At 41.7% G+C, this 25,140-nt stretch overlaps 1 protein-coding gene across 1 annotated transcript in view; it reads right to left on the bottom strand.

Moving 5' to 3' along the window:
- The window catches only part of AMOTL1 (angiomotin like 1), a 121,756-nt gene that overhangs the window by 53,666 nt on the left and 42,950 nt on the right, over nucleotides 1-25,140 (bottom strand). The window contains exons 2-4 of the mRNA XM_077805515.1: nucleotides 22,962-23,111; nucleotides 18,396-19,302; nucleotides 5,066-5,354 (exon numbers count right to left, since the gene is read on the bottom strand). Of these exons, the coding sequence (XP_077661641.1) occupies nucleotides 5,066-5,354; nucleotides 18,396-19,302; nucleotides 22,962-23,111 (1,346 nt within the window). The remainder of the gene's footprint in view (nucleotides 1-5,065; nucleotides 5,355-18,395; nucleotides 19,303-22,961; nucleotides 23,112-25,140) is intronic.

The following is a 25,140-nucleotide window of genomic DNA, read 5'->3' as shown; positions in this document are numbered from 1 at the left end:
TCTTAGCCTTCTATTTACCAAGCTAAACAGATTGAGCTTCTCCAAGTCTCTCACAGGAAGGCAGGTTTTCCAGACCTCAAATCATTCCTGTGTCTATTTTCTGAACCCTCTCTAATTATTCAACATCCTTTTTAAAGTACAGACACCAGAACTGGACATAGCATTCCACTAGTGGTCACAGCAATGCCATATACAGAGGTAATATCACCTCCCTGCTCCTTTTCAACATTTCCCTGGATCACATAACTCCCCTCCCCCTTAGACACCTCATCACTTTGGGATCTCATGTTATACTGGCTATCTCCATTTTCCAGATGAGGCACCAGGAGATGAAGTGACTTACCCAAGATTACACAGGAAGTCTGTGGCAGAGGTGGAAAGAGAACCTACCTCTCCAGATTCCCAGGGCTAATGCTTTATCCCCACAACCATTCTCCCATGTTAGTCTTTCCTGCCTAAAAGCCACCTGTTACATAAAGTTCCTGTTGCAAGTAAATTAATTTACTAACACAGCCAGGCAGTTTAACAGCTTATTAGTGCAGATCAGTATTGTTAAGTCATATAAGTGAAGCCTTGTTCAATGCCCTTTAACTCTTTAGATATCTTTTTCCCCCCCAAAACACACTCCACCACACAAGTCCCTCCACATGGTCCAGCAGCTACGACCAGAGGCAGGCTTGCTGCAGGATAAAAGGAGAGCTACCATCAAAGCTACTTTTGTTTAAAGTGATAAAGGGGGACAAGGGGAACACCAGTAAATCATTCTCATGTTTCTCAGCAGCTCTGCAATTTCCTTTTCAACTCCCACCCCATCCCCAATCCTTTCTATCCCCAGATGGCTTCTGATGCCAACCCACTCCAACAACCTACATGATGAGACGTTGGTTGAAACCATGCCAACCTGATCATTAAGCTTCAAAGAGGTAGTATCAACAACAACAAAGAAAGAAAGAAAAAAAGAAAGCAATGAACAAATGAGCTAAAAATGAAATATCAAAAAGATAACAGCTCTTTTAGATGTCAGAATGAGACAATGTTTCAAACAATGCCAGGATTAATCACCACCTTGTAACTCATTGCAAAATGTCTATTCAAACATGGTCTAGAATTTGACAGCACGTAGGGACAATCTGTTCATACAAACTACTAGCTGTGCTATACACATCAGGAACACAGTCTGCTTTTCACAGTCCCCAGTATTTTTATTCTGTTCTGTTCTGAATGTCAGTGGAGGAAAGATTGTCCCTCATATTGCAAACATTTTTTCCCTGCTCCACCACAGACTTCCAGTGTGACCTTGGGCAAGCCACTTAGCCTCTCTGTGCTTCAGTTCCCCATCTGTAGAATGGGGATAATGACACATCCCTACCTCGCAGGGGTCTTGTGAGGACAAATACACGGAGGATTGTGAAGAGCTTTGAGATCAACCGATGAAAAGCATGATCAAAGCTAGATATTGTTATTATTAATTATGATTATAATTATTTCGCAGTGACACATTTTGCTTAGAAAAAATTACATACAGCCTTTTTTCAATAACACTGAGCAATTTCCAAGTCCAAAATGCATTATTTAACTAATCACACAACACTGAGGTGAAACTGGTAAACATAATTATTATTTGACAGGTGAGGAAACAAAGACATAGAAATTAAGGCAAAAAAATTCAGATTTAGGTGCCTAAGTTAGGCACCCAAATGAGTGGCTTTATTTTTAGAGGTTCTGAACACTCACAATTCCCACTAAAGTCCAACAGGAACCTCAGGAGCCTCAGAGAGAAGGACTTGACCCTTCTTTGTCTGTCATAGAATCACAGAATATCAGGGTGGGAAGGGACCTCAGGAAGTCATCTAGTCCAACCCCCTGCTCAAAGCAGGACCAATCCCCAACTAAATCATCCCAGCCAGGGCTTTGTCAAGTCTGACCTAAAAACTTCAAAGGAAGGAGATTCCACCACCTTCCTAGGTAACGCATTCCAGTGCTTTAGCACCCTCCTAGTGAAAAAGTTTTTCCTAATATCCAACCTAAACCTCCCCCACTGCAACTTGAGACCATTACTCCTTGTTCTGTCATCTGCTACCACTGAGAACAGTCTCGATCCATCCTCTTTGGAACCCCCTTTCAGGTAGTTGAAAGCAGCTATCAAATCCTCCCTCATTCTTCTCTTCCGCAAACTAAATAATCCCAGTTCCCTCAGCCTCTCCTCATAAGTCATGTGTTCCAGTCCCCTAATCATTTTTGTTGCCCTCCGCTGGACTCTTTCCAATTTTTCCACATCCTTCTTGTAGTGTGGGGCCCAAAACTGGACACAGTACTCCAGATGCGGCCTCACCAATGTCAAATAGAGGGGAATGATCACGTCCCTCCATCTGCTGGCAATGCCCCTACTTATACATCCCAAAATGCCATTGGTCTTCTTGGCAACAAGGGCACACTGTTGACTCATATCCAGCTTCTCGTCCGCTGTAACCCCAGGTCCTTTTCTGCAGAACTGCTGCCTAACCATTCAGTCCCTCGTCTGTAGCGGTGCATGGGATTCTTCCATCCTAAGTGCAGGACTCTGCACTTGTCCTTGTTGAACCTCATCAGATTTCTTTTAGCCCAATCCTCTGATTTGTCTAGATCCCTCTGTATCCTATCCCTACCCTCCAGTATATCTACCTCTCCTCCCAGTTTAGTGTCATCTGCAAACTTGCTGACAGTGCAATCCACATCATCCTCATCATTAACGAAGATATTGAACAAAACCGGCCCCAGGACCGACCCTTGGGGCACTCCGCTTGATACCGGCTGCCAACTAGACATGGAGCCATTGATCACTACCCATTGAGCCCAGCAATCTAGCCAGCTTTCTATCCACCTTATAGTCCATTCATCCAACCCATACTTCTTTAACTTGCTGGCAAGAATACTGTGGGAGACTGTGTCAAAAGCTTTGCTCAAGTCAAGGAATAACACATCCACTGCTTTCCCCTCATCCACAGAGCCAGTTATCTCGTCATAGAAGGCAATTAGATTAGTCAGGCATGACTTGCCCTTGGTGAATCCATGCTGACTGATTCTGATCACTTTCCTCTCCTCTAAGTGCTTCAGAATTGATTCCTTGAGGATCTGCTCCAAGATTTTTCCAGGGACTGAGGTGAGGCTGACTGGCCTGTAGTTCTCCGGATCCTCCTTCTTCCCTTTTTTTAAAGATGGGAACTACATTAGCCATCTTCCAGTCGTCCGGGACCTCCCCTGATCGCCATGAATTTTCAAAGATAATGGCCAATGGCTCTGCAATCACATCTGCCAACTCCTTTAGCACTCTCGGATGTCCATCACATCAAAGCAGGTAAGAAAATGGAGCCCTTTTAAATGACTGACCAATGAAGGCCTTGATTCAGGGAAGCGTCCCTATTCAGGAAAGCACTTATATATGTGTTTAACTTTAAGCACATAATTAGTTCCATGGGACTGAAGCATGTGCTTTCCTGTGTCAAGGCCTAATGCCACAAACTTCCAGAGCACCAAAAAGAGAAATAGAATGCAATTACTAACCAGTATAAAGTGGTAAGATTCTTCAATTAATACATTTTTGTGCATCACACTCAAATATATTTTATAAAAGAAAGCAGCCTTTGTAAAACCAACATCTGGAATCCAACCTATTCAAAGAACATTTTTTGTCCAGGAAGGCCATACAGAGGACACCATTAAAACCTTTACAACTCTTTACACAAAATTCAGTATGGGGTTGGACCTCTGGCCTCAACTCTCTAAAAATCTGGCCCATGAAGTTCAAAGTGGATATATAAAAGTCCTGTTGATTGTGCAGCGGTGTAAAATCTTCACAGCATTTTCCTTTGCACGTAGGTAACGTTACGATTATATTTGCAGTATTTCCTATACTTAGGGTATGTCTATACTGCAAAAAAAGGTGTGTTCTTAACTTGGGTTTGCTAATCCACATTAGAATACTCAGGTTAAAACAGCAGTGAAGTCACGGCAACCTATAGGCCATCCTGGGCTTGAACACAAGGTAGGTACATCATTGTTTATGCCCTAACATGTACAGACTCCACTTTCTAAAAACAAACCCTAAGAGTTCTAGCACTGAGTTAAGCAATCCACTGTTAGCTTGGACAGGAGACAGACAGCAGTGCCCACTCTTTGGCAGTGGGTTTCTTTTTTTAAGTATCATCTTCTTGCTCGATTTTCTTTTTCTCCATTTTCTTCTATTGTTGCTTTATACAGTTAGCTAGACAAATAGGCACAGTGACGGAAATATGAACAGAATCTTTAAATAATTATTTTACACAGTGTGGGTCCCATTAGATTGGGTATGTAATGAGGTCAAAGGAAGCAACTCTGAAAATCAGGTCACCTATGTAGAGGCCTTAAAAATGGATTTAGGCACCTAACTTTTGGTGCCCATGTTTTAAAACTGGGCTCTGAAGTGTTGCTTTTTTTTATTATTAAATTTAAAAACAACTCCTCAGAAAAGATTTATTATCAAAGTCCCAAACATCAGTCAACCCACAGTACTGGTGTGTTTGTTTCTTATGATAAAAGAAGGACTAATGCAAATCTATTAAAATGCGCAAGACCACACAGGACAGATTTTGTTGCGATCACTAAACATATTCAGGTATGTACAAAATGTTGCTGATTACGCTACACCTCTACAAAGGTGCTAGCTTGAAAATGCCATGTATTCAGACACTGCACTCCAGAAGGGAGCCTACTGAAGGAAGTTTCCCTAAGGCAGGCATAAAAAAGTTGAAGAAGTAGATGCTCCCAAGAAAAGAAAAAACAGCACGCCTTCTGAGTAACATCTTCATGGCAAAGGAGTCTGCACAGCCTACTGTATTGGAATCACAGTCCATCCAATGACTGGCAAGGACTTACAGAGGGCCCACATGGCAACGATAGGAACCACAGGCTGTGTCAGGCAGTTTGCGTGCCTCATGTTAGGAAGGATTACTTAGATCACTGCCCGTGCCTAGGAGGGTAATAGACACACTTTAGACACACTATAATGGGTGCTTGCCTCTTTTATACCCTGTGAGAACATTTCACGTACCTTCTGAAGTTTGTCTGCCTTCTCGTAGTACCCCTCCAGCTCCTGCCGCAGAACATGATTCTCCTCCGACAGCATCTCCACCATTTGCTGTGCTCGCTCCACAATGGCATATGCATCAGGCGTGAGCTGCTGGCTTGGTGCAGTCGCAGGTGAAGGCTGGGCAGTTACAGTTGATGGGAGCTGTGGCAAGGTTGCTGAGTGCAGTGGGCCAGTAATGGAGGAGGCCTGGGAGGACATTGGACTGTGCTGCTGTACCGGCACCGATGGAAAAGCAGGTTGACATTGTCGGCTAAATAAAAACAAATACGGGAAAAGAATTATATCAGCCCAGAAAAACTGCCCTGAAAATATACCAGCCATCTAGATTGTAGGGGCTTTGGGATAAGGCATATCTTTTTACTACAAGTTTGTTCAGCACCTAGCAATGGGACCCTGATTTATAAGTATTACCATAATATAAATCACAACAGTACTCCAGGTAAAGCATCTACTCACACGTGATTGACAATGATTTATATATTTATCTGGATCTCTAAAATGATAAAAAGGCATTTATCCGAAAGCACTGGGTATCCTGCTTTTGCTTAAAGAAAAGGAGTACTAGTGGCACCTTAGAGACTAACCAATTTATTTGAGCATAAGCTTTCGTGAGCTACAGCTCATTCATCGGATGCGTACAGACTAACACGGCTGCTACTCCAAAACCTGCTTTTGCACAACTAGTGTCACAGACTTCAGACACCAACAAAATTCAGGAGTACTGGCTGATGGATGCTAATTCAGGAGTACTGGTTGATGGATGCTAACAATATATTCCTCATCCTTGAACCATTACCTGCCTGGAGTCAGTGAATAGAATTCTGGTAGGCTGAATCAGAAGATGGGAGGAAGTGAAGCGAGCAATGTGATGTTCCTGAATAGCTTTAGCCTAGCAAAGGACAGACTGCTGCAAAACGGCTGGCTGGACAACCCTGATCAATTATTTCAAATCATCAAAGTCATTTTACAAAAGACCCTCATAATGATTGTATGAATAGGTGAGTTATATTCAGATGCATTAATCTATCTATTGATCTTACTGAAAACAAAGAGATGACTTGATCATGGTCTAGATCAGAGGCGGGCAAACTACTGCCCGCGGGCCACGTCCAGCCCACGGGACCCTCCTGCCCAGCCCCTGAGCTCCTGGCCCGGGAGGCTCACCCCCATCCCTTCCCCCGCTGTTCCCCTTCCACCGCAGCCTCAGCTCCCTGCACCGCCAGCGCAATGCTCTGGGCGGCGGGGCCGCGAGCTCCTGGGGCAGCGCAGCTGCAGAGCTCGCCCTGACCCGGTGCCCTGTGCTGCACGGTGCATAGTTGGCTCCAGCCAGGCAGCGCGGCTGTAGCACCGCCAGCCACCGGTGCTCCAGGCAGTGCGGTAAGGGGGCAGGGAGCAGGGGGATTGGATAGAGGGCAGGGGAGTTCGGAGGGTGGTCGGGGGTGGGGGGTGTGGATAGGGTCAGGGCCGTCATAAGGCGGGGAACAGGGGGGTTGAATGGGGGCAGGAGTCCTGGGGGGCAGTCAGGAAGGAGGGGGCGTTGGATGGGGTGGCGGGGGGCAGTCAGGGGCAGAGGTTCCGGGAGCAGTCAGGGTACAGGGAGAAGGAGTGGTTGGTGTCCCGGGGGGGGAGTCAGGAAGGAGATAGGGCGGTGGGGGGCAGTCAGGGACAGAAGTTCTGGGGGCGGTCAGGAAGAAGGGGTGGTTGGATGGGGAAAAGGTCCAGGGGCGGGAGGGGGGGCATCAGGCGGGTGAGAAGTGGGGGGTGGGCGGATGGGGGCTGGGGGCTAATCCCCCCTCTCCTAACCAGCCCTCCATACAGTGAGGGTAATTCTATCTTAGCTACTTTTATGTCTCCATCTCCATAGTATCTGACTGCCTCACAATCTTTAATGTAGTTATCCTCACTACACCTCTGTGGTAGAGAAGTGCTATTATCCCCATTTTACAGATAGGGAACTGACACACAGAGAGGCTAAGTGACTTGCCCAATGTCACACAGGAAGTCTGTGATGGAACAAGGAATCAAATCTGGGTTTCCGAAGTCCCAGGTTAGCATCCTAACCACTGGATCAACATTCCTCTCCAATTACCTATTCTCCATCATCTGCAGCCGTATCAAGGCTACTTTTCCTGAAAGATAAGTTCTCAGATAACTACAAGTTATTGGAGTTGAAGCAGGAATCACTGGGTGAATTTCTGCATCCTGTGTTATGCAGGAGGTCATAATTATCCCTTTTGGCCTTAAAATCTATGAATACTATTATGTATACACCATATTTTTTGCTGAATACACAATACATGTGATCAATGTTGTTTTCACAGTGTATGGTGCTTCACAAGGAGGGGAAGATGGGATTTTCAAAAGCACTTAGCATTGGCTAATTCTGTTCCCACTGGAATCAACATCCCATTGACCTCCATGGGTGCAGAGTTAGACCAACACTGAATGCTTTTGAAAATCCTACCTAAAAGCAAAGGCCCAAGTACTAAAGAGCTCACCACAGCCTAATAACAATGGCTAGGCAGGTGGCCTATTGGCAATTCACAGGTATCTTAGCTTGTGCCTTGATGGACAGAACCTCGCTGAAATAGGAAATGCCCTGAACCAGCAAAGGTGCCATTACACAGGTGGGATGGGAATGGGCAGCAGGGCAGACTTAACCAGTAAATGCTCATGAGGCTACTTTGTGTGCTGAGTACACCATCGCATTAGTGAATTTTTTAAAACTTATTTGCTAATTCACTAATGATTAAGTTGGCATCAGAAAGCAGGTGGGTTCCCGGAAAGAGCTTGAACCAAATACATCAAGAGACAGATTTGCTGCAATTGTTATACTATGTTTTGCTTCAATAGCCATATAGTTTCACTTCAATGTTGCTGGCAGAGCCCCACTCCTCCTGGCCTTCTCACACTACATGCCACATCCCACCTATGCCATTTAATGTTTGATGCTAAAGCGAGGTCACAGAGCATCAAGGGGAAAAGAAATAAGGGAAGCTATCACACGCAAAGCCACTGTTAACTGAATGGAACTCTGTCTGGAACTGGGAATTCTCCTACACGGCTATGCCAGTGATGATGTCATAGGGGATGGGAAGTTACAGCAACACTGTTCTCAGTATTGATTATAATGGGAAGTAACATGATGAATCTTGCTTAGGCTGCGCAGTGCTCCCTTATGTGGAAGGGGCAGTATCACAGGTGATACTGCTTGGAATGTTATGCTGCTCTGCCACATCTGTCTCCTTATCACCAGCAAAATCAGAGAGAGGAAAGGACTGTGCATGCGGGCGCACGTGCTGTGGGGGAGGCCTTTCAAGGGCCCCATTTATTCATTCCTTTGCAATAATGTTTGAGGTTGGACCTATACCTGGTCAACCAGTTTTTTATTGTGAACTGAACGGTGTGGCCGTCAGATGTTAGACTATATAGCTCACGAAAGCTCATGCTCAAATAAATTGGTTAGTCTCTAAGGTGCCACAAGTACTCCTTTTCTTTTTGAGATATACTGAGGCCATTTTGTTACTGCCCTTTTCTTCATCACATTCGACTTTGTAAAACCTCATAGGAAACCGCCAGTATCCTGTCCTCGTCAGGGAACTGAAATTTCTTTTTGTTTCAAAAGTTAACAATATAAAAATAGTATGACCAATATTATAAACTGGGTTGAGCAATGAAATGTCACATACAATTATGAGCATGTCAGATATTTCCAAATGCAACCTAGTAAATGGAACATTACTAGTTTATGTGAGGCCTATTCTAACACTTAATAGTTTTATCAATATAATTATTTCAATTAGTGTTTATTTTACCCAAATAGTTATCCTGGTAAAAGCCTAATGTAGACACAGTTATACTAGCATAAAGGAGACTTATACCAGTATAGTTAATTCCCTTTCCTGTACAGGAATAGCTACACTTGTATAAAGTACCTATATACTGATATACCTGTATCCAAACTAGGTGAGCTGTACCTACTTTAACTATACTGGTTAAGCCCTGATTGTCCTGTTTGGGGATTTCTAACCTCGTATTAGTTTTGCACTTTTCCGTTGGCTTCAGCCAGTCTAAGTTTACATTGAGAAGTGAGGGAAGAAGCAGGCCCAGTTAATTCAGTCATTCCTGATTTTCGAGTTATTCACCCCAAGTTACTCCTGATTTACATCCATGTGAGAGCAGAATCAGGCCATAGATTCTGCACAGGCCAGATTGTATTGGATGTTCTCATAACTATTTTTCATCTTGAACTTGTACAATTTATGTCGCTTCTTTTGATGTGTGGCTGGTAAACATAATGAATTACTGATGAACAGTTTGTTCTTTACTGTTTACAAGTCCCATTTATGCCAGGTTTCCTTTGAAGTTTTTTTTAAACTGAACCCACTGTTAAACCTCTGGATGCATGTACAATACATATAACACAACAATCCAAAAAGCAAACTGGCAGTTAGAAAAAATAAGATTCCCTGATGAGGTTAAATACAGTTCATATCCAACCCTCAAGTTAATGCCTGCATGAATAAATAAATGAACCAAGCTTGCCCTCTGTCCAGAGAGTCAACAGAGTTGAGCTCCCTTGGACTAACAGGGCATATAAATGCCAATGATTTTCCTTTATTCTTTTTAAATGATGGTTTTACTCTGTATTAGAGCTGGCTGAAATTTCCTGTGTAAAAGGTTTTTCATGACAAAACTGCCTATTTTTTAAAATGACTCTTCAAGAAAAATTATCAAAATTATAGGTATTTTCCATTTTTTGCAAAATTTCCAGTTATGTTTTTATTAATTTTTTAAAACGTTTTTGTCAAAATTGTTTTAGAACTTAGTGGCATTTTTTTGTTTACTGAAAACCTGTTTTTTTGGTAAATGAAAAATTTTGTACAAAGTAATAAAACACTGCTTTTGGGAATGAAAAATTTCAGTAATGATTTTGATAAAAATTTGATTAATTTTTCAGTTTAAAATGTTATGAAAAATAGGTCCACGTGGAACACTTCATAATTTTGAAATCATTTTTCAACCAGCTTTGCTCTCACTTTTTTCCATTATAACTGTTTCCCTAGTGATTGCACTTTTCTAGTGTTGTCAGGATAGTTTTATAGTTTGTTTGTTTGTTTTTCCTTTTTGACAGGCATTTAGGAGGGAAGGCTATGACAGCTACAGAAGCAGCAGTGGTAGTGACCCACGGAATGAAGGTGACTAGATGTGGAAGCTGCAGGATGTACAATCTTCTGGAGAGGGTACTTAAAAGGTGCTTCGTTCGTATGAAGTGCCGCCTGATAGACCTAAAGGAAGAGAAGGCCAGAGGTTTGGAGATGCAAACTATGGTTGAGTTTCTAAGGGGATTTGAGCAGATGATAGAGAGAGAAGGCTGAAGGGAAACCTCAAGACTTGCAGATCAGAGAACTGTGGATGAAAAAAGTGACCAGTGGAAGCGTGTGACTATGAGAACATGGCAGAAGAAAAGACCGGCTAGCGAAGGAGAAATAGAGCTGAGGAACAGGCTGTTGGAAAATGAAAGGGAGAAGCAGTAACAGAAGATGGAAGAGCAAGGAAGAAGAGAAGAGTGGCTAGTCCTACAGGAAGAGGGGAAGAGGCATGGGTGGTCGTTATCATAGGCTGGGGGAGCCTGAGCCTTCCCAAACACCAGGAAGAGGCAGGTCTACATAACTGGGGACTTCCTACTAAGAAGAACAGAAAGGCCTGTCACCAGAGCTGATCTGGAGAATAGAAGGATGTGCTGTCTGCCTGGAACTAATATATGGAATGTGGACCTAAGGCTGAAGAGAATCCTAATGGGAGCAGGCAAGAATCCACTGATTATTCTTCACATGGGGACAAAGAATACTGCTAGATTCTCATTAGTGTGCATCAAGGAAGACTACACCAAGTCGAGGAAGACGCTTAAAGAAATGAAAGCTCAGGTGATCTTCAGTAAAAACAATGAGGAGTTCGGTGGCACCTTAAAGACTAACAGATTTATTTGGGCATAAGCTTTTGTCCAAATAAATCTGTTAGTCTTTAAGGTGCCACTGGACTCCTCGTTGTTTTTGTGGATACAGACTAACACGGCTACCCCTCTGATACGTGATCTTCAGTGGGATTCTACCTATACCTGGAGGAGGAGAGCAGAGACCAGGCAAGATTATGATGATCGACAGATGACTTGCACAACAGTGCTGTGAAGACGGCTTTGAGGTGGTAGACCACTGGGAGGCATTCACCAACAGAGGACTGTTCTCATGGGATGGATTCAACCTGAGCAGGGAGGGAAACAGACTTCTGGGATGGAGGTTGGCACCGCTGAAGAGCTTTAAACTACGAATTCAGGAGAGACAGTTGGGAGGTGCTCATATAATCTCAATGTTTGATTCCAATATTTGAGCAGAAGGAAAATCACGTGAAAGAGGATACAGCAATGGAGAAAGGGACAACAGAGGGTAGGAAAATGGACATCAAGAGGAAAGATGTGCCAATAGCACTGCCAATAACAGGTATGTGATACTGGAGGTAAAATGACTGTACCTAATCGGGTGAGAAATCTGAGTGAAACCAAGCAGCAACAACAAAGATGTCCGTACACCATTGCAAGGCACCTGAGTAACAAAACAGAAGAACTGGAACTATTGGTGCAGAAAGTGAAACCAGATATTATAGAGATACTGGAAACATGGTGGAACAGTCGTCATGACTGGACTACAGGTATTGAAGGGTATGTGCTGTTCAGGAAAGACAGAAATAAAGGTAAAGGTGGTGGAGCAGCATTGTATATTAATGATGAGGTAGACTGTAAAGAAACTGGAAGTGATGGAATGGATAAAATGGAATCTGGGTCAAAATCAATTGGGGAAGAAAGGTAACAGAAGCTCCACTTGGATAATGGTTGGGGTCTGCTACAGAGCCCCAGGATCTTATCTGGATATGGATATTTTAAATGAAATAAATACTAGAGCTGTCAAGAGATTAAAAAATTAATCACGCTGTTAATAATAGAATACCATTTATTTAAATATTTTTGGATGTTTTCTACATTTTCAAATATCTTGATTTCAATTACAACACAGCATACAAAGTATACAGTGCTTATTTTATATTTATTTTTATTACAAATATTTGCATTGTAAAAAACAAAAGAAATAGTATTTTTGAATTCATCTAATATAAGTACTGTAGAGCAATCTCTTTAGCACGAAAGTTGAACTTACAAATGTAGAATTATGTACAAAAAATAACTGCATTCAAAAATAAAACAAATGTAAAACTTACAAGTCCACTCAGTCCTATTTCTTGTTCAGCCAATCACTCATAGAAACAAGTTTATTTACATTTGCAGGGGATAATGCTGCCCGCTTCTTGTTTACAATGTCACCTGAAAGTGACAACAGGCGTTCACATGGCACTGTTGTAGCCGGCATCACAAGATATTTACGTGCCAGATGCACTAAAGATTCATATGCCCCTTCCTGCTTCAACCGCCATTCCAGAAGACATGCGTCCATGCTGATGACAGGTTCTGCTCGATAACGATCCAAAACAGTGCGGATGGACACATGGTTTTTTTTCCATCATCTGAGTCAGATGCCACCAGCAGAAGGTTGATTTTTTTGTGGGGGGTGGTTCAGGTTCCGTAGTTTCCGCATCAGAGTGTTGCTCTTTTAAGACGTCTGACAGCATGCTCCACACCTCATCCCTCTCAGATTTTGGAAGGCACTTCAGATTCCTGAACCTTCAGTAGAGTGCTATAGCTATCTTTAGAAATCTCATATTGGCAACTTCTTTGCGTTTTGTCAAATCTGCAGTGAAAGTGTTCTTAAAACGAATACTATGTGCTGGGGCATCATCCGAGACTGCTATAACATGAAATATATGTCAGAATGCAGGTGAAACAGAGCAGGAGACCTTCAACTCTCCCACAAAGAGTTGAGTCACAAATGTAATTAACACATTCTTTTTTTTATAAGCGTCATCAGCATGGAAGCATGTCCTCTGGAATGGTGGCCGAAGCATGAAGGGGCCTACGAATGTTTAGTGTATCTGGCACATAAATACCTTGCAATGCTGGCTACAAAAGTGCCATGCAAACGCCTGTTTTCATTTTCAGGTGACACTGTAAATAAGAAGTGGGCAGCATTATCTCCCGTAAATGTAAACAAACTTGTTTGTCTGAGCAATTGGCTGAACAAGTAGGACTCGGTGGACTGTATGCACTAAAGTTTTACATTGTTTTGAGTACAGATATGTAACAACAACAAAACATCTATATTCGTAAGTTGCATTGATTTAAACTGCAACAAAGTGTACAGTGCTCACGTTATACTATTATTTTGATTACAAAATTCGCACTGTAAAATGATAAACAAAAGAAATAGTATTTTTCAATTCACCTCATACAAGTACTGTAGTGAAAACTCTTTATCATGGAAGTATTTAATAAATTTCAATTGGTATTCTATTGTTTAACAGTGCAATTAAAACTGAGATTAATCGTGATTAATTTTTTTAATCGTGATTAATTTTTTTGAATTAATCACGTGAGTTAACTGTGATTAATCGACAACCCTAGTTTAGATGTAACAAGTTAGAGGATGCTTTTCTGTACTTCTTTTCTCTTTTTTTTTTTTTGCTGTTAATCAAGTTTGTTCATGATTGTCCTCCACTGCAGCTTCTGATGCCACAAATTAGTGACATGGATGGGATGTCTAGATAATTAATCTACACTAACACTCTCTAAACAATGAACAAATTGGGGTGAGGAGCAATTGTCTGATGCTTTATTTTAATCAAGATCATTGTGGGCCTAGAAACAAAACAATTCCCTATGATGAATCCTGTGAGGACTGATAATCATGCATTGAATGATTACAGCAGTTTGTTGATGATTATGGTGCAGCACAACAAAAAGGCAGCATTCCCTTCTGAGACCTGTGAGAAGTAAAACCTATGGGTACTTCCACCTTTTCATGTTCTCTGTATGTATAAATATCTTCTTACTATATGTCCATTCTATGCATCCGATGAAGTGAGCTGTAGCCCACGAAAGCTCATGCTCTAATAAATTGGTTAGTCTCTAAGGTGCCAGAAGCACTCCTGCTCTCTGTGCACATAGCATTTCATACATCCACAGTGACAGAGATGAGCTATAGAAAGACTGCAGCCACTTTACAAAGGCGCTGAAACTTTTTATCCTGGCAGAACATTTCCAGAGTCACAAGTGGAATCAGCAGCCTGCCAAGCTCACAAGCGTGCATGTGGCACAACTAAAGAAGCCAAGCCAATTTGGAACAAATCTGGATGATGGTTTGAGGAGCTATTTGGTGTGTGGTTAGAGATGCCCAGCCATTTGCTGACAGAGGCTGATCTTACATAATCCTGTGCTGTGGGATATCACTGTGTCAGTGAAGACTGTAGCAAAAGACATGGAAGATAAAATGGCCCAAAGTCAGAGTGACGTTTACCAAATCAGTGCCACTTTAGCCAAAGGCTGAATCCTCATTTTGAATGTTTCTCCTGTTGCCAAACAGACCATAAATTGTCATTTCAAAGGGGAGCTGTATCAGAAGTACCAGAAAGAAAGACATACACAGTCCATGTGTAAAAACAAATAAACTGTAACAAATCCAGATACAAGAATAAAGTAGTTCAAACTGTTCCTGAGCAATTGTCACCCGTGACGGCGATGATGACTGGTTAAACATTGCCGGTAGGAATATGCACACAGAAAATAAACCCCAGAAAAGCTCAGATATCATCTAGACAGAACCAGAAAACATCTGCAGTATCAGTCAAAAAAGTTAACAGAATGTTAGGAACCATTGGAAAAAGGACAGATAGTAAAACAGAAAATATCATAATACCACTATATAAATCGATGGTGTGTTCACACCTTAAATACTGTGTGCACTTCTGGTTTCCCCATCTTAAAAAAGTTATATTAGAATTGGAAAAGATATAGAGAAGGGCACCAATTAACGATCAGGGGTATGGAAGAGTTTCCATACGAGGTGAGGTTAAAAAGACTGGGACTGTTCATCTTAGAAAAGAGATGACTAAGAGGGGATACGATAGCGGTCTATAAAATGAATGGTGTGGAGAAAGGGAATAGAGAAGTGTTATTTATTTACCCCTTCACGCAACACAAGAACAAGGGGTCACCCAATGAAATTAATAGACAGCAGGTTTAAAACAAACATAAGGACATATTTCTTCACAAAACGCACCATCAACCAGTAGAACTTGTTAGCAAGGGATGTAGTGAAGGCCAAAAGTATAAATGGGTTCAAAAAAGAACTAGATAAGTTAATGAGGATAGGTCCACGAATGGCTCTTAGCCAAGATGGTCAGGTACACAATCCCAGCCTCTGGGTGTCCCTACGTCTCTGACTGCCAGATGCTGGGACTGGACAACAGGGAACAATGGATCATTTGATAATTGCCCTGTTCTATTAATTCCCTCTGAAGTATGTGGCATTTGCCACTGTTGGAAGACTGGTTTAGATGGACCATTGGTCTGACGCAGTATGGCCATTCTTAAATGAGCAGTCTCATTGAAGTCAATGGGACTACTTGTAAGAGTTGCTGCTCACCGATGAGCAATAAGGAGTTCACAAACTGGGCCCACACAATTTCACAATCAATTAACCTCACTCTATCATTCCCATTTTGAGACAGAATTCAGTGACACTCTGCCATATACACTGGAGTAAGCTCTGCTGCTTAGTACACAGGGCCTTGCCCAAGGAATATTTAAAGAGACTCAGCAGAACAAGCTCCTTGGTTATTGAATCAGCATTTTTCATGAGCTATAAAAATCAAGCCATCACCCTTTTATGTGGAGATTAATCCATTTGGTGTCTGCAGTGTTTGTTAACATAATGAATCACAGCTGGAATCCTGTTACGCTTCCTGAGAATATAACCTGAACGTGACCCCATTATCTTGTATTTCCCATTCTCATATAGCTGTTTCTTATCATAAACAGGGATTTTCACTTGGCTCTTATGAGCATAATTTTCAGCTGAAAAATTATACAAACTCTGGAGAGCTAATGCTGGTATTCAAAACACATGTTTAGCTGGTGGAATTCAAATAATGTTCCCAAGACTAAACATGCCTAAGGGAAGGCCGACAGGCCACCAGTGCAGGCTCATGCTTGCAAATAAAGTGGCAAGGTCCTGATTCTGGACATCCCCGCCTGGCAGGATCAGATTTTATTTAATCAATTTGTACAATCATTGCACTATTTGAACGAGCAATCATCTTTACCAGCCCTCATTTTCCAAGCAAACAAGTTACCTACACCATTTCAGACATTCACAATAATGAAATATTCATGTTCTGATTTATGCTTTCAAAAAAATGATCAGAAATGAGGAGCTGGACCTGGAAATTCAGACCGTATTCCAGCTTCACCATGGACCAATGCTGAGGAAAGAAGAGGAACTCTGCATTGGGAGTTAAAGTCAAATGAGCTTCAAGGATTTATGGGTCAATAAATATCTAATTAGACCGCTTTGAACATGAAAAATATTAACACACCACCAAATATGTGGATCTTTAAAGTCCTCCAGATCCGAGGAGGAAGGAGAGATGTTGTTCAGGGAGACCAAGGAGGAACTGCTAAGAGTCATGTGGTGAAACAGAGATTATACATATCAGGAAAAATGTCCTAACAGTGCGGTCCATTGGACTATGGAATAATTCCCTAAGGAATGGTGGAAGCCTCATTCTTTAAGGCATACTCGAGGCCAAACTCCACCTTCAGACAGGAGCATGAGAATTCAGTGGGAGCTATGATGCTGAACTGGTTTCCACTAGCTCTCAGGAGTCAGTCCACAAAAGGTAACATTTTAAGATGACTAGTTATGCACTTTGAGGGAAACTCACCCCTGTGCAGAAGGTCAGCACAAGGGACTATGTGCCACATAAGCCTACTTGTGAGGATTTAAGTGGAGCATAAGAGGCACATAGGGCCCTTTGCACAAGACAGCATTTCACTCTTTGAGTGAAATTCACACCCAATGAGGACAGCCTGAAATAAGCAGGTAACTCATTACCTTGCAGAGCGTGCCTTTATGTTTTATTTTGATTTTTTTTGGGGGGGGGCGGTTCACGCTCTCATTTTAAAAGAACCAACACCGTATTTCATTTTTTTAACACTCCTGGACTAAAAAAATTTTAGGCCAAATCTCAGCCCAAAGCATTTTTTTTCTTACTTGTGAACTACAAACAATTGACAAATAGGGTTTTCCAAAGGTAGCATTATGTCCTTTAATTTAGAAGCTGAATCACAGCAAGTGTTAGAAAGTTTACAGCACCTCTAACTACCTATGGTGGTGACCAATAGCTTTGCTGCTTCGAATAACCTACATTAAAATGGGAACATCTGTACAGGCTGGTATTAGATTAATGATGAAAAATTGCATACCTAATTGATGTTTTTTCTACTATAATTCAATTGTATAAATATATTCAGATACTTTTAGGTTTATGCGTAAAGTGAAATTAATAGGAATTAAGATACTAAAGAACTTCTAAATACAATATTTATTTCTGAAGAACTTCAGAGCTCAGAGGTTATCAGAATATTGGACCCAATTCTGCTCTCAGTTACAGCAGTGCAAATCCAGAGTAACTCCATTGACTTCAGTAGAGTTAATCCAGATTTATGCTGCTGTAACTGAGAGCAGAATATAATCCACTATATTTAAATATATCATCAGTGTTATAATCATGGGGCCTGATTCCCATTTACACTAAGGCCACTTTATACCATTCTTCCAGTGTAAAGGGCCTTGAAATGGGAGTAAATTATATTTACATCCATTTTAAGGCTCTTTTGCCCTGCTAGTGGTATAAAATGGGCCCTAGTGTAATGGGAATCAGATCCATATTTGTTTATATAGGACCAGAACCCGCACAAGCCAACTGGAGTTATTCCATTGATGTCAATGGGCACAGGATCAGGGCTTGTTCAACTGTACTTTCACTTATCCCTTCAGAAAACAATTATTTATGACCTACACAGCATATTTCTAAGTCTGTGGGAAAGTCTGCTGCAATTTGATTCCTTGGTTCAAGCTGTTTAACAGGAAAAAATGCCCACAGATGAACCCACTTGGCTTTCTAGCATTATGGAGCTGATGGAGTTCACCCTCAAAGCTAAGAAGCCGGATTAAGAGAATAGTAGGCCTGTTTGCTTAAAAGCATCAACAATGTCAATTTAAAAAAAAGTTCAAAGCCAAGAGTATTTACAAAACCAAGAATGTCAAAGGCCAGGAGCTAGAATTACCTTGTCACACCATATTCCGGGGGAGGCTGGTATCTGACAACTGCTCCTTCCGTTCTTGCTGGCAGAGGAGCAGGGTAGGAGGGTTTGAGAATCTGCATCATTCCCGAGTGCTGGTCATTATAAAACAACCCATGTTCCTGAGTCTTGCTGACTGGTGACACCACCTGCTTGGCTTTGTAGGGGTACTCGGGCGGGGGACCTCTGGGATCCATTCCTTTGCCAGAAGGCTGCGTGGGTGGGGGTCCTCCAGTTTTGAAGCCTTTGTTGCTCCCTGAGGTAGGAGGGTGTTGCTTAGCACCATTTCTCTCCAAAGACAGCTGCATTATCCTCTCGCTTAGAGATCGGACATGACCCTGCTTAAGTTCTTTAAGTGCTTCATCTTTATGAGCCTGCCCACTGTTGGCCCGATTCACAGTTGGTCTCCCTTCTGTTCTCGATTTCTGACTGGACACTCCAGCAATGTAAAAACTTGGGCCAACAGCACCTGGCTGCTGGCCCCTAAAAAACTGGGACTGAGCCTTCGCCTCCTCATAAGTTGGTAGTTCTTCATTGTTCTGATGAGGCTGTGTGGCCCTGGACTGTTTCTCCATCACAGTATTGTCCACCTGATGTTCTTGCCCCTGAGGTTCCTGGCGTGCTGACTGCTGGAGCATTTGTGGGTCTTCTTGTGTGAGGTTTTCTGTGGAAGAAAGTGTGCTTGTAGTGCTGTTGGATGGTCCTGCGCTCCCTGTGGCCTGGTGCTGAATTGCCAGCAGATTCATGTTCTCATTTGGATTGCCATACCTCAGCTGCTCCTGGATCAATCGCTGTAATACTGTTCCAGCTGCAACATCCTCTGAACCTCTCATTTCCACCTCTGAGATCCCAAGGAAGTTTGAAGTGTGGAAGTTGCAAAGAGGGTCCTCAACTAAACATAGAACAGAAGAAAATCAGGGTTTATGTTTTCTGATGACACCATTATTTAAGGCTGGCAACTGCTGAGAAATCATCTAATCCTTTTACACTATAGTGCCCAGCTTCCTCTCCTCCTTACCAAACAATGCAGTATAACGTTGGGAAAACTCTGAAATGCTATTAAAAATAATGAGGTTGTACAGGTGTAATTAAGAGTAGAATCTGAATCTACTATCTTAGTCCAGTAATTTGATCTATTTCTAACAATGCCATCTCTACATGATTAACAGTAATTTTGACATGTCAGTTCTAACAAGATGATAGGGTGACAGATGCACTGCTATGTAAATCAGATCTGCTTATATAGTACCTTGGCTGTTCTATTCCCAGGTGTCAGGCACCTTAGAAATATCACAGATAGGCAAATTAGATAAAATATCTTCCATAAATGACACAGAGAATAAAAAGGATAATGCAATATCCTGAGCCACAGGAGGACAGGAGCTAAGGAAAAGTCACAAATCTCCAAGTACTGTATTTAAGGGGCCAAATACCACATTAATTTGCACGCTGTGAAACTCACTGACTTCAGTAAGGTTGCACAGGTTGTGAGTAACTGCAAAATACTGACTATTGTCTGAATTGATTCCAATCCACTTTTTCAACGCTTGAACCCACTCACCTAGTTTTCTACTGGAAACAATTTGCAGCTCATATAACTAGGAGTCTTTGTGGCACCATAGAGACTAACAATTTTATTTGGGCATAAGCTTTCATGGGTTAGAACCCACTTCATCAGATGCACGGAGTGAAAATACAGGAGCAGGTATAAACACATGAAAGGATAGGGGTTGCTCTACCAAGCGTGAGGTCAGTCTAATGAGATAAATCAATTAACAGCAGGATACCAAGGGAGGAAAAATGACTTTTGAAATGGTAAGAGAGTGGCCCATTACAAACAGTTGACAAGAAGGTTTGAGTAACAGTAGGGAGAAATTAGTATTGGGGAAATTAAGTTTAGGTTTTGTAATGACCCAACCACTCCCAGTACAATGTACATAGCAGGGGGCATTGCTGGCACATGATGCCATATATCATATTGGTAGATGTGCAGGTGAACGTGCCCTTGATGTGATATATGCTATCATGTGCCAGCAATGCCCCTCTGCCATGTACATTGGCCAAACCGGACAGTCTCTATGCAAAAGATAAATGGAAACAAATCTGACATCAGGAATCATAACATTCAAAAACCAGCAAGAGAACACTTCAATCTTTCTGGTCACTCAATAACAGACCTAAAAGTGGCAATTCTTCAACAAAAAAACTTCAAAAACAGACTCCAAGGTGAAGCTACAGAACTGGAATTAATTTGCAAACTGAATACAATCAGATTAGGCCTGAATAAAGACTGGGGGTGGTTGGGTCAATACAAAACCTAAACTTAATTTCCCCAATACTAATTTCTCCCTACTGTTACTCAAACCTTCTTGTCAACTGTTTGTAATGGGCCACTCTCTTACCACTTCAAAAGTTATTTTTCCTCCCTTGGTATCCTGCTGTTAACTGATTTATTTCGTTAGACTGATCTCACACTTGGTAAAGCAACGCCCATCCTTTCATGTATTTATACCTGCTCCTGTATTTTCACTCCATGCATCTGATGAAGTGGGTTCTAGCCCACAAAAGCTTATGCCCAAATAAATTTGTTAGTCTCTAAGGTGCCACAAAGACTCCTCGTTATTTTTGCTGATACAGACTAACACAGCTACCACTCTGAAACCTTTGCAGCTAATGAATTGCAAAAAGTGAAATATGTAGCTGGGGTCTTCGCTGAATTTCCTAGACTGTAACAAAGCAATAATTCTATCTACACAATCTCACCAGGGCTTGCTTCCTCCTCACTTACCATGCACCAGTTTCACAGGGGTGTAACTCCACCGAGACCAATGAAGTTACTCTTTAGAGACACCAGTGTAAACGAGATTAGAATCAAGTCCTCAGGAATTGGATATAATCATCACAAATTGTTAGGCAATGAGGAAGCACCATTCTGTGTTCATTTTTTGAGGTCACTCTTGGAAATGTTATTTCTGAAGCCTGCTGTTCTCAGTTCTCATAGCAGTTTTTTAGAAGTATTTAAAAAAAATGCATTTGAAAGTAATTAAAAAACAAATGTTCTCTCGAGGTTTGGTACCTCCCTGAGGTTTCATCTGTTATTGCTCACACTGTGTGATCACTTACATACAAAATTGGATGCCAGATAGAAAAGAAAAACCCTCAGCTCTCCACTATGAAAATAGGTCACTTCTATTAACATTTTTGTGGCAAAGTCTTAAAGATGACTGTAGGGTTTGCAGGGGAGAGTGGATACCATGCTGTTTCACTACAGTCATGTCACACACTCTGCAAAGTTCCTTCAGAGGACATTATCTGCCTATGCAGGGTCTAATCACTGCCAGGAAGTGCTTTGATCACAAGATGTCCATTTAGTTGAAGTCAATGGGACTGCTTAACCTGCTAAAAGCTACATATGTGCTTAATTGCTTTGCTGGATCAGTGCTGGATCAGAGCTTGAGTCAGAAAACACGTATGTAAAAATCACTAAAATGTAAACATTTTCACACTTTGCAAAGGGATAGATTCCATTTAAATCTGCAAAATAACGAAGGGGTAATTTTTTTTAAAATAGGCCCATAAAATGAGCCTGCAAAATGTGCAGATGCAAAAACATCCATTTATGTGCTCAGTTGGATACCTGCACATGCATTTACCTAATCTGTACCTGCAGTTGCCTACTTTTCATTTACAGCTGTTATTACTATTGATTTATATTACCGTAGCATCTAGAAGCCACTTCCAATGATCAGGGCCCCATCGTGCTGACCCCCTGTAAAAATATTCTTTCCCCTACGAGTTCTCAATCTAGGTTATGACAATAAATAACATGTGGATGAGATAAACACATCAGAGGTGGCAAATGACACGATCACAGTGAAGAAAGCAAGTTATCATACATAAGCAGAGAACATAACATAAGAACAGCCATATTCAGTCAGACCAAAGGTCCATCTAGCCCAGTGTCCTGTCTTCCGAAAATGGCCAATGCCAGGTGCTTCAGAGGGAATGAACACAACAGGTAATCATCAAGTGATCCATCCTCTGTCGCCCATTCCCAGCTTCTGGCAAATAGAGGCTAAGGACACCATCCCTATGATGGAGGTCTCTCTACAGCACCTGCCTAGCCAGTCATCCATTTGCACCCTACGTTCTATATTTTAGGGACACACTTTTGTTGCCTATTTTTGAAAACTTGACCCAAAAGGACTGATCTGTGCTTATTTTTCATAGGATTCTTGCAGTCCTATTCCCTAAGCAGAGAGCCATCCACCTTGGTCTAACTGTCCAGTGAAGAGTAATTGAGTACTGCAGTGTAACATGATAAGTTGCACTGGGTGAAAAATGACACAGGATCAAATCCAGATCTCTCACTGAAGTAAATGGCAACATTTCCCTCAACTTCAGTGGGAATCAAGATTTGGCCCATGATTTTTTTAAGTTTTTACAGATCATTCTGAAGAAACTCTAAATTTCTCTTCAAGAAGTCGATAACAGAAAAAGGAACTGGAGTTAATTTTACAGGTAGGTGTGTAAGGGTTGTTGTTTGCTTACCAGCTTTATTTTTAGCACCACTGACTGTCTCTGCTGTTAATGGGGAAACATCAAGCCTGTCGGTAAACAGTTGATGGTCCTGGTAAAGAAAGCCAATGTCTTCCAGTATCTGGACAGGGCTACTGGGGTTGTAAGAAGCAGATAGGGGGCCTATAAGAAAGAAAAATGGGATGTCAGTGCCAATAAAACAGTCGGGGAAAAGTCTTGCTGCCATGACTCACGTTAGCCGTATGTTGGAATAATGAACTGAGTCTTGCTGAATGATCTGAGTGGCTCTACTGGAGTATCCAGACCTTTTTTTTATTCACATCATTTCGGATTTAGGGCCCATTCCTGCCAGGTCTGAGTGCTTTCTGGTGAGGTGCTGAATAGATTCAACTCCCATTGATTTCACTGAGAGCTGAGGGCACTCAGAATCTCTCAAGAGGTGTTCTGCACCTTGCAGGATTGGTCCTTTACGATGGAAAATGTATCCAAGGTCAGCCACCCAGCTAAGGGCTGCACAGGACAAATTTTCAATATAATGTAACACTGCTTTTTCTAGCATACCAAGAAGGTTTATACTACACCATAATTTCAAACACGACTATTCTGCGCATTTATACAAGCCACGGGAAAAATATGCCTTAAACCTAACCATAAATGAAAAGAAAGCACAGCTGTGCTTTGAACCAAACACAGGCGGCAATTCCAGCTGTCAGAGGCCCAGTAGGTTCAAAACTAAGCACTGAAAGCTTCAGAGCTCTGAGATTCAGAATTTACTATATTCAGTCCTCGTTCAATGCCACAAAAGCACTGTTAGACCGAGGCACCAGTGACTGTTGAAGGCGTGCCACGCTGTGAACCCTCAGGAATCTAGACTATTGTTCTATATCATTGGAAAGCTGGGAAACCCTCGCCCCTAAAGACATAAAGAATTAATTTCTAGCCCTGACAGGGTATGTAACATAAGATCATAAAATCACATTATTTTGATTACTAATTTATTTCCATCATCACTGCATCCCCTTTTTAATCTGACATGATTTTAATCTCTAGAGCTAGGAATAAATATTTACGCCATCTCAAACAGCCGGGGAATCTCTGATTTCACAGGATATATAAAGCATTAACGTTCAACTCGAGTGATGTATCAGCTCCCAAAAGGCCTTGCCTAGACAATATCTTGACCTGCTAAAATCAAGCTAAAGCAGTTAAACTGTGTCTATATTGATATTTGGTGGAGTTTTAAATTGGGTTAAGATAGGTTGATTGAGCTAATCCCATTGAGAAAAGCAACTTTTTTTTCTTAGTCTGGACAAGGCCCAAACTGGAATTTGGCTATAATACAAGGGCTGACACCATGGCTCCTAAGAAATGCACTGGGATCTTGAATGGTCATAAGTGGCCTGAACCTTGTTTTTACATGTCATCTGAATGGAAGTCATTCAAACTGCACAAAGCCAACAACACCAAGATAGCACATTGGATATGAGGAACAAGTACCACCTATTGAATCATCAAATGCCATTTCTTGCACCGGTTTAGCCTTTGAGGTCTCCCATCCAAATACTGAGCAGGCCTGACCCTGCTTAGCTTATAAAATTTCGCAAGAGCATAAATCAAGGTATAGCCACAAAATAGTAATGGGAAGTATATCTGGAGATTGTATTATTGAAAGAAAGGGATGAGAAATCCAAATATCTGAAACAATCCCAATAGCAGCATTCAATTCGATCTGAAGTCCATAAAGCCTTTTACATGGAAGTTCACTGAACTCATGAATAACACTCAACTAATTCAGAACATAATTGTTTCATAGAGTACCATCACCACCACATAGGTAGAGATAACATGATTCAGTATGTACAGATATTCTTAATATGGTAAAACGAAGATCTAGCTAGAGCATGAACAGAACCACATCAAGGATAACTATGCTTACATTTCTTACGGCTGCCATAATGCTAACAAAACTTAGAAGCATGTCTTCTACTCTCTTCTGCTCACTACTCCACCTACTCCCTTGACTATATTCTTCCTGATTCATGAGTTCCCTTACTCCCTCTGTCTCCCACATCCTTAACCACTCTCTGTCACCTAACTCCTTTCCCCTGCCATCAAGCATACCAGTGTGGACACTTGTCTCAAAGAAGTTTCCATCCAACTACCTCACTCCCTCTTTCCCTTTACTGCTCAA

The sequence above is a fragment of the Eretmochelys imbricata genome, chromosome 1 (genome assembly GCF_965152235.1).
Source record: "Eretmochelys imbricata isolate rEreImb1 chromosome 1, rEreImb1.hap1, whole genome shotgun sequence".
Classification (NCBI taxonomy): Eukaryota; Metazoa; Chordata; order Testudines; family Cheloniidae; genus Eretmochelys; species Eretmochelys imbricata.
The sequence above is the reverse complement of the archived record's forward strand: the minus strand, read 5'-3'. Positions and strand labels throughout refer to the sequence as shown.